The sequence below is a fragment of the Chenopodium quinoa genome, unplaced genomic scaffold (genome assembly GCF_001683475.1).
Source record: "Chenopodium quinoa cultivar QQ74 unplaced genomic scaffold, ASM168347v1, whole genome shotgun sequence".
Classification (NCBI taxonomy): Eukaryota; Viridiplantae; Streptophyta; class Magnoliopsida; order Caryophyllales; family Amaranthaceae; genus Chenopodium; species Chenopodium quinoa.
In genome coordinates this window covers 1,864,740-1,875,617 of record NW_018745454.1, presented here as the reverse complement: position 1 = coordinate 1,875,617, position 10,878 = coordinate 1,864,740, and the positions used below count along the sequence as shown (strand labels likewise).

At 34.7% G+C, this 10,878-nt stretch overlaps 1 protein-coding gene across 1 annotated transcript; it reads right to left on the bottom strand.

Moving 5' to 3' along the window:
* Positions 1-413: 413 nt before the first annotated feature.
* On the bottom strand, positions 414-9,380 carry LOC110714645 (shaggy-related protein kinase eta-like). Its single transcript, XM_021893198.1, has 13 exons — positions 8,978-9,380; positions 5,917-6,171; positions 5,508-5,600; positions 4,063-4,122; positions 3,697-3,969; positions 3,531-3,605; positions 2,954-3,010; positions 2,730-2,870; positions 2,143-2,193; positions 1,952-2,047; positions 1,723-1,806; positions 1,100-1,202; positions 414-1,022 (listed from the first exon to the last, which is right to left on the bottom strand). Exons 1-13 carry the CDS (start codon positions 9,035-9,037, stop codon positions 961-963), a joined length of 1,410 nt encoding a protein of 469 aa, XP_021748890.1. The 5' UTR covers positions 9,038-9,380; the 3' UTR covers positions 414-960.
* Between the last annotated feature and the right edge of the window lie 1,498 nt (positions 9,381-10,878).

The following is a 10,878-nucleotide window of genomic DNA, read 5'->3' as shown; positions in this document are numbered from 1 at the left end:
TAACTGGTAGGGAATCCAAGTTTTGAGGATGAAATTAACTCAATGACCGGAAAATAAAATGAAAAATAAAAATAAAATAAATCAGGAAATGAAGCTTTAACCACTTAAACTGTCCCCTATTTTCAGCTTTTTTTTTTTAACTATGAAACTTCGTACCACCCCTTCATACATTCCTTGCCCCTTGTGAAATACAGTCCATTTTTTATAAGATGTAGCTATCATTTTACCAATAAATCATATTGCGCCAAATGTGCATGGGATCCATACTCCCTAATACTATGTTAAATCTGTAAATGCGTAAATGTTATGGTCCCTTTTTTAAATTACCATTAAAAGTATCCCCAATTTTCCAAATAACTCTTATCTTTCCTTGCATATAAAATACTGATTACGGTCAAATTAAAGTTTGTGAATAATGTCAAAATTCAAAATGTAACCATTATGTTTCAACAAGGGTAATAATTCAGAGTAACCCGAGAACTAGAGGTTGCATAAAAAAACGAGCCTTAAATTTCTCAACGCCTCATAATGAAGCACAAAAGGTGACAACCAATTACAGACTTACAGTATTACACCATAGCCTAAGTAATGACAAATGCATCTAGTCACCATGGAAAGTGTCGATGACCAGAGATAACTAAGGAGTAGATACACAATATCATACGCAATTTCACAAGTACAATTCACCATAACTGAAGAGGCAACGTAACTTTGAAATCAAAGCTAAATAACCTCCATTGCCGCGTAAATTTCACTCTCTTGAACTTATACTGCCCCAATTACTTGGTCAAAGAAAACGAGCTGTCACAAATAAATAGCTGATCTGCCTAGTAAAGTGTTCTATCTGGATCTGTATAACACTTGAATGAGGATGACAAGCTTCACGAGAACTCACAATTCAAGATACTTGTGTGCAAGTTAGCAAACCAGGAGAAAATGTCACAACCATTGCCTTGAAACTCACTTCTTTGTTGAGTCAAGGATCAGGTGTTGACGTAGTTCAGGTGTTGCATGAGCCAACTCTGAAAATATTACCCGAAAATTGAGTAAAATTGGAGGATGAGGTTACCATAAATGACGAAAAGAGAACAAAACATACCTTCAGGGGTGAAGTTAAATAGAGGAGGAAGAGGTCTTCCATTAGGCAAGCTTGCATTTGGGTCTCTCAGATCATCAAAGAAATGATGCGCACAAGCTTCCAGCTGAGAGTACATTGGATATAAGTATTAAAATTTTAAAATTTAGCAAGAAAGTTAATTTGATTTATACAAGGCACGACTGAGGTCAAGGGACTAATATATGCACTGGCAGGGCAGGAGGAAGTGACAAACACAGTTGTGGGATCATTATATCACCCATTTACCCCCCTCGTTTTCTTTTGGAGGGAGGGGTGCTACTCCAACACAACAAAAATTTCTCCAGTAACAATATACTATTTCAGCCCAAAATAAGAGGGTGAAAGTGTGGTACAGTCCACACTGTAGAACCTATATATCCTCAACTTCGCAGCAGCCCAATGTTAATCAAAGCAAAAAATTTCACAAACATTACACGATTGGATTAAATGGATGCATGACCAACAATAATACAGTCAGAAGTCTGTAAACAAGTACAGTAAACAGAATGTCACAGTCATAAAGACCAAAATGGATTAGCAATGTACTATTAGGAGTTGGTCTAAAATTACAGACAGAAAAAATAAAATAAAAAAGAGATTCTTACAGCTGAGCAACGAAGCTTAGGTGAATACTGGAGCAATCTTGACACGAGATCCACAGCTTCAGGAGGCATACGCTTATGAAACACCTGAAATAAGATATCAATTTGTTTAGAAGAGCAAAAATTAAACTTTGGTATAAACTAAAGAGAATCTAACTCTGTGAGCATGCAATTGCGTATGTGTGTGTTTTGCAGTGAGAGAGAAAGAGAGAGAGAGGGGATCTAACAAGACCTTGTGCCACGGATGAGCCTTGATCTGGGGAAACTTGAACTCGCTGTAATTTGGATTCATACACTTTATTTCTTCTCTCGTTGGTGTTCCCAAAATCTGAATAACAAAACAATGTAGAAGAAGCATGTCAATACAGTCCAGAGGCAGAAGGCAGATAAAACTGTAAACAGGAAAACAGTTTCAAGGCACACCTTGATGATCTCCACCAGTTGATCAACACCATTTTCACCAGGAAACAAAGGCTGCACATACAAAACAATCAGAACTGAAGAAAGCCACCACATAGCCATATGTCATCATATTAATAAAATTATTTGATTATAAAACATATAAACAATTGCCTAAAATTTTAAAAATAATTAGTATCTTGTAGTAAACAATAAGTCAAGTCTATAAACAAGAACTGCTCACGGGAGGGTAGTATAGGGGGAAAAAAACAGTTTAAGACACAGCTAATACTGTAATAGTCCTCCGCTTGGGGGATTAACCAATAGCCAGCTCTTAATATGAAGTACAAGTATAATTTTTCATAGCATCCAACATGTACACCAGCTTGACAATCATTTGAACAGTGTCGTAAATTTAGGTTCAGGTATTGTTTCCAGTTCTCAATTCTCGATCAAAACAAGTAATAACTAACCCCAATCCCTTGAACAACTTCAAAGCGCTTAAATAAAATATAGAGAATATGAGCAAAATCCAGCTTCAAAGTGCTTGCATAAATTAAGGCCCCCTCATCATAAAATATTGCATTTTAGTTAAAATTGCAAATACTAACCTGCCCCAAGAGAAGCTCAGCCATTACGCAACCCACAGACCACATATCGATTGCAGTTGTGTACTCGGTAGCTCCAAATATCAATTCGGGAGCACGATAATACCGGGAACAAATGTATGAAATGTTAGGTTCACCAGGTACCTACAGTTGGATATCAAACTTAAACCTTGCATGACAGATCAAAAAAATATATAACATAATCCTGCACTGTAAAAATGGCATACCAGCATTTTTGCACTCCCAAAGTCACAGAGCTTTACTTGATGAGTGTGTGGGTTAACCTGAAAAGACCATGAACAATCTCAGTGGAATGAAAACGACACTGAGAGACGGCCAGACTAGCTCTAGGAAGTAAAGATTCGTACAGCCACATACCAAATGGATCTCAAGCCTCCACACAAAGAATAAACAGAAAGAAAGAAAAAAGCTTCAACCCCATACAGAAAATGAGAAAAATGTTTAAGAAAAGATAAAATATGTCAAACCACCTCCCCGCCCCCCCCCCCACCCAACCCCAACCCACACACACACACACCCCACAATAGAAGAAAGGGGAAAGAAAAAAGTTTCAACAACCAACCCCCACCAAAAATATATATGTATACACACACACACATATATATACACACATACAACAAAAGATATTTGCATGATTCACTAGCTGATCACTTTTAATATGGAGGACATTTTCTTTCTAGTCCTACCAACATGCCAAATGCCGATACAGACCATACCAAACAAAAGGGAACTCCATAAATGCACAATACTATAAATTAAAAGAAAACTCAACAAAAAACTCACAAGTATATTTTGGGGCTTGATGTCACGATGGCAAACACCGATAACATTGTGTATATAATTGAGCGAGCGACAAATCTACAAAAGAAGACAAAAAGTGCTTATATACATCAATGAGATCAGCTACTCGTATGAAACATTTTACATCAAAAATAGAAGTCAAGATTACCTGATAAGTATACAATTGTACATAGATCATTGGCATGTGCTGATTCATCCTATTATGGTGCTTCAAAACCCGGTAGATAGTTTCAGGAACATACTCTAGGACGAGGTTAAGATACACCTCATCCTTTTCAGTTGTTGAATAAAAACAATGCCTTAGTAAAACAACATTTGGATGCTCTAGTAAGCGCATGATTGAGAGTTCTCTATTCTTGTATCGCTTATCTTGTAACACCTTTTTAATCGCAACTTGTTCACCAGTTTCCAAGCACTTTGCCTAAATATTGTGAGGAACATGGATACATTAGAATGTAGTAATGTACTCAAATGCCAAAGCCAAATACAAAGACAGTGATCCCAATCACTTTACCTGAAAGACTACACCAAATGACCCAGTGCCAACCACACGTTCCGCCATGTAAGAAACAGTCTGAGACAGATTAAACAATATACTGATAATCAAAAACAGTCATGTAACACAGAGGACTAAAAACAAATAGATTTCTAAAGCAAAAAACATCACGGACAATAAATCAGCCCCTTTAATAAACACCATAATGAATTGATATGCAAAGCAACCATTATAACATTAAATTTGCCAATCAATCCAAAGCAAAAAAATCAACAAGTTGACAACCTATCCAATTATCAAGTTCACGATTTTTGTCAAAAAAAAAAAAGTTCACGATATATCAAATTCCCAACTCAAACCTGAAACCACTCAGGACACAAGACCCTCAAAAATTAGCAATAACATGATGTACACAACTGAAATATAGATACATCTCGGATGTGTTCAAGATCGCTGTAAGTGTCTCTGACCAAACAAGTGGTTTGTGGCAGTTGCGGCATATATTAATCTTGCTAAAATTGAATTCCTTTACAATGAAGCAGGATGCATAACACGGACGACATTTAATACCATGATAACAGCAGTATGACCAATAAAATCAAAAGATGATCTTTTTTTCAAGCAATTTGCAGCAGTCTAAGTCACACAAGATAATCCTAAAAACAGCTTTGGCTAACCCAACCTACCAGATGATTATGCAACAGTGCCAACCCAAAAGATAAAATGGCTATCACTATTTTGAGCGACAACCAAAATACTATCACCCCAAGAACAATACATTATCACAATGCCACCCTAGTCCCAAACCTTGGATTAGATAGCTAATTTAATAAACAAACCTCTCCCAAATAAAAATAAAAAACAAAAAAAAATAAAAAAACAAAAATTCTAAACAATTCAACAACTCCAGTTGAATATCGCCTATAATGCCATCACACCACTGCCACTTGAGTTTATCAGCCAATATACCTTCTTACCTGGACATATAATCAGACATTCAGACATATTTCTGCAACCAAAAAAAAATCAATAACAACCACCGAACAGCCTTGGATCATACGTGTAGGTCATTCAACCAGAAACTCCTAAAACCTGTATGATGACCCTATTCCTAGACATAATGTAGCCATGACACAACAAGCAAGAGTGCAATTTCCTTTGATATTCTTTAATGTTATCACAACTTCTTTTTAGCTTCAAACATGTAATTGCAGCCATTACCTTCTCAGTATACCATCTTTAAGACAGCATATACATGATAGGCCCGGATCAGTAGAGAAGAATCCACATATAACCTTCATTTGAACCCCCCCTCCACCCCCCCCCCCCAACCCCACCAAAAAAAAAATCCCCAAAATAAGCGCAAAACAATTAATTCAAAAGATTTTGGCAAAAGCCAAAACAATTATGCTATTTATTCATCGTATATAATCAGAAGACCAACACACAAATTAAAAAATAACCTGTTTTGGCTGCCCATTCCTACCACCCATTGTAGTAGTAATTATCTGCCCTGCTTCAGTGCCACTGCCACTCACAACAGCAGCTTCCATGTCCTAAATATTTCCAGGGTATGAAAAAAAAATGAATTAATGCTATAAACATAAGTATGTAAAGATGAGAACAGAAGATTCTAAAAACTTAAAAAGTCACCATTCCAAAGGATTATATAGTCCATTTACAAATAAATCATTCATATAAAACAAAAGCAAAAGTTTATGTGTTAATACTATATAGTTGATTGAGCGGGAAGTCATCAAAAGTGAATTCCTCCACGGCAAAACTTGAACTCAAAACTGGAATTCTAATAGCCACTAATGTGAAGAAAACCCTTTGCCCAATCCACGAAGTTCTAATTGCCCTCAAAGTTACCTTATCATCACCTTTATCTGCTTTGCTATCCTGGATTTTCATTCCATGCATTTCTGTAGGAAGCTTATCATAATCAGCTCTCTGTGTCCTATCAATAGGATTCCCATCAGATGAGCTTGGAACAGCCTCCATGGATGTTGAAGCTACACGGTGTTCTACTTCTGTAGTACATCTCTCATCCGTGTGTGATTCATCTGTGAAACTTCCCTCTGTTTCTTGCTCAACTTTGGCCCTCTTGGTGCTACCATCCCCATCCTAAATAAACATCAATTGCACTTTGCAATAAATCCACATGATATAAAAATGCTCGAAACTACATCACAATCTATTATGAAGAAATCAAACTCCAAATCCGCCCAATTTTGTAGAAATTTAACGAAATAAAAAAAATGGTGAAGAAGTTATAAGGAAGATGGACGAGATGAACCAGATTAAAAATAAAACGGATCTTGATTATTGAATAAAGCATGTGAGTGTTCAGATTCCAATTAAACCAGTTGATAAGAACTAACCAATTATAATCATCACTCTGACGAAAACACCACACGCAGAAAATTAGTGTCAACGAAAGACTATCAAACTGTTTAACCACACAATCAATATTTGTTTGAAACCTCAAAAGAACTTCCGTATAGAATTTACCATTTCAATTCTTGCAAGAGGACTACTCTTAAGTAGGTTGGCTTGTAAAAATGTAAGATACTCAGGCCTCTTCAACAACAATGACATTTCAGTGCAATAAATCAGAAACCCGAGCAAATGAAACCAAACAGGCAAATAGGCTGACAGGCTGAACAAAGAGTACAAAGCCTCAGAGGTCCGGTTGGCTGCTCCCAAGAGAGTCCAACCTTTCATAGTTTTCCTAATCCTACAACATTTCAGTGGAATTATAAAATAGAATAATTCAGCACAATAAAGAGGCTAATCATTTCCAGATACCCTCAGGCACATCCAAAGGTCAAGAAGGGCAGCAATTAATAGCAAAGGTCGATATCGACAAAGATTTACCAGAAGAACAGGTTTAAACAATGGAAGGTCAATACTCTGGTTACGAACTTGAGTTGGAATAGATGAGCTGGGAAAGGACATAAAATTGCAACACAGCAAAGTGGTGTGAACTCCATAAGAGAGAGAGGCGGCAGTGAGGCCAGTGACAAGAATTTGCAGCTTTCAGCATCCACCAGATAGAATCATGCATTCTCTTTTAAAAAAAACCATTGCATCCAGTTCCAGTCTCTAGACTCATCATAACACACAAAAGTTTCTTCAAATATTTAACTTCTTCTCCAATCACCAGTCAATTAAAAAACCACCTGATCCTCAATACACAATTACATTCCCAATATCTAAACTGTACTAGATCAAAAAGACAGCTGGAAAAAAAAACTCTCAAAAACCTAGCATCAGTACACCTCAGAATTGATTTTATAGACCCATGAGTCATGTTAATTCTTCCGATTAGCTATAAATATACGGAGCATTTGTTCACTACTTTCTGCTATTGGACCTAATACAGTAATACACTATAGTGCTCAAGCATATTGTTTTTAAATTAACCAAGTAAAGGTAATTCAGCAATAGTAATTTTTCTTTGGATTATCACAGACTAAACTAAATAGCTTACAAAACAGCAAATGTTTCATTCCTACCTAAAGCAGCAGGTAGAATTTTGGTTCAGGAGACAAACGCTTTACGCAAACTAGGCAGAGCCTCGTTAAAGGTATTAGAATGATACATATGTATGGTTATGTCAAAATCTGGGCATTGCATATACAAACAAACCCCAAACACGTGAATAACATCCTCAAACAATTAAGTATAATTCTTAACTCTTAAATTAGTAAATCAGTCAACTTATATCAGCATGAATAATAAAAGAAAATTTCTGACCAAAATCCAAAGCCATCAGACATCAAAAATTGAGTCTAAGTAACCATCAAGTTCAAGCTTTCAGATGTCTAAAGAGAATGAGGTGGTCATTCCTTATTCTACCCCCTCACAAAAATTCCGTACAGCACAATCAAAATAGCAACTAAAGATGGCGTGGAAGAAGAAGTGAGCATTTCCCATTGAAGAGAATAGATGTATTAGAATTCAGCAATAGGAGAACAGAATATATATAAATACACCGGCAAGAGGTACAGCAAATAAAACTTGTACTTGTGTGCACATTTGAATGAATCAATAAAAGTCTTAATCCTATAAGTGGGGTCGGCTACATGAATGAATATCATAGACTAATCTACAAGAATGCACAGGAATGAAAAGAGCAGAAGGACAATGCTAAAAGAGATTTCTTGTAACAGAAATGACGAGAGATGAATTGAATTTCAAACTCCTCCAGCTAAAAGGACCCAAAAAATCATAATCCCCAAACCAATATAGCTACAATTCAAAGGCTGCGAAAGCAGCCCTTGTGAATCATCCTCCCCGCCCCCCATCCCCAACACCAATTGGGGGCACGCAAATGGCCTCGGCCCTCGGGTGTACCTACTAGAAGCTCTACATGACATTGTGTTTTATAGATTGACACCTACTAGAAGCTCTACATGAGTGCATGACATTGTGATTTCTACATTGACATCAAAAATTTAACTTGTCTAATTGGATCCTAAATATCTTCTCATATAAGAACATTTGACATTATTAAAAAGGCCAGATTTTCCTTAGTTGTAAGATAATGCCTAAACAGTTAAATTCACATATCCTCACAAGTTTATTTTTTTTAAACAATAATATTCCGAAAGAAAAAAATTGAAACTTTTCACCGAAATAACAATAAAATTTGCTACTAATAAAATTTCCAATAAAAATATTACAGCTAATTTCTAATCATTATCACACATTTTCACAAAATCATGTAATCGAAACTTCATGATTCTACAAACTATACTTTTATAATTAAAAAACCCATCAATCAACACCAATAATAATCAGTTAATACTCAAATTACATATGAAAATTATTCAAACCCCCAAATCAATTTCTAATTTCCAACAACAAAATCATAAACAAAATTTTAAAAAATAAAAATAAAAAAAAAGGGGGAAGAAAAACATACGAGATCAGATATAGAAGTACGCCCAGAAGCAATGCTTTTAAGACGACGCATCACATTCATCTTTTAACTTTCTCTCTCCTCTTATTTCCCCAATCTCCCACACCACAAACCCTAAAAAATCAATTGAAATCAAATCAATTTTTCTGGAGAAAGAGAAGAAGATAGAGAGAGAAAGAGAGAAAAATCTCTCTCCTCTGAAAATTCAGACAAAAAATCAAAAGAGGGGAAATTCGAACACCAAAAAATCTAAATTAAAAACATAAAAATTTAGAGAAATTTTATGAAATATTTTCTCTCTCCTCCCGAAAACGAAGGGGAGGTTAATTGATTTTCTCTCTCCTCAAAAAATTTGGGGAAAACTTTGATTTTCTCTCTCCTCCTGGTCAAAGCTCCAATCATGGCGAGCCTCAACTGTTTGTTTTTTTTCTCATTTTTCACCTGATCAGTCAAACTTTAACTTCTCCACCGTTGGATTCAATTTTGATCTGACGGTGCAGAATCAATGTGGGTTTATTTTTGTCGTGTTTTTTATTACAAAGTACATGAAAATTAATAAATGGTGAAAAAAAAGGAAAAAAAATGAATTTTAGGACCGTAGATTTTTGGTATATTCCTAAATGAGGGAATAAATTTTATTTGGAAAATGTTATACATATCCCTTAGGAATATAAACATTAAATTTACACTTGAAAATCGTAACAAGTTAAGAAATCATGAAAATATAAACACTTATTACACTGATTTACGCGTATTTTTGTCACGATGAATTCCTAATTTTATACAATTTTCAAGAGTAAATTTAATGCTTATTTAGTATTCGTAGTATTTAATTTATTACATTTTTTTTTTTTACTTTATTTATGAAGTATTAATTTCTTTCAAAAAAAATTGAAGTATTAATTGATGATGAAATTAATAATAGAGGAAAAAATGGATTGATTGATTGTAATTAGTAGGATTGATGGTTGGCTATATTTACTTATTTAGGCAAAATGGATAATATGGGAGAGGTGGATCTTTTTGGGTGGATTAGAGGAGGAATAGGTCTTTTGTCATACTATTCCTTCTAATTTCTCAATTACAAAAACACGTCTTTCATTGGGTTTTTTAATTAACTTTATTATTATATTTTATATTAATAAGATATAGTTTGTTCTTATCAATTCTTTTTATTACGTAGTACAATACATATTACTGGTTTGTATTAGAACATTTGATAATTGAGTCATGTATTGAACTAAATACGAAATATAAGATTTAAGTTTATCTTATCTTGGATAATGATTGTTTTATGTCTTATAGGCTTTTCAAAAATGAAAGATGTACCTACACAAAGTACTATTATAGGCTTTACAAAAACCAAACACAAGACTTTTTTTTGGGCTGCTAGACGTCAAATCAACCTAAAAAAAGGAACATGTGCTGGGCCTTAGAAGATACAAAAATGGGCTTTTGGGCCTATAACATTGGAACAAAGCCCACATTCTGAGGCCTTTGTATACACATCCAACTCGTAGGCTACAAAGAAATCAATTCCCATATCCCAAGCAATCGTAAGACTAAAAATAGAGCTGCCCACTAATCAATCCAAAGAACTATTTCAGAAACGAATTAAGATTAAAAAAAAAAAAAAAACAAACAAATTTTGAAGAGGACTGGTTTAATTAACTAGAGAATATGCCTTGTTAATTGAACTTATTTCAACTTAATTTAGCTCAAAAGAATAAGGCATTCGAGTATCGCTAATCATCGCAAAGAAATAGAAATGATTGTGATATATAGAACATTTTAACGAAAAATAAGGCATCGAGAAAGAAAATAATCATGATAAAATATGTTAAATGCAGAGAAAATTAGTATGTATGTCAAGAATTACTACTAGAATGTACTTGTAGACGTAG

Excerpts from the sequence above, each read along its gene's own strand:
- LOC110714645 (XM_021893198.1), bottom strand. The coding sequence starts at position 9,037 with ATGAATGTGATGCGTCGTCTTAAAAGCATTGCTTCTGGGCGTACTTCT. Across the intron at positions 4,123-5,507 it reads GGAATGGGCAGCCAAAACAG|ACTGTTTCTTACATGGCGGA; the intron begins GTTATTTTTTAA and ends AATCTGTCTCAG. Across the intron at positions 2,194-2,729 it reads CTGAGCTTCTCTTGGGGCAG|CCTTTGTTTCCTGGTGAAAA; the intron begins GTTAGTATTTGC and ends TTGTATGTGCAG.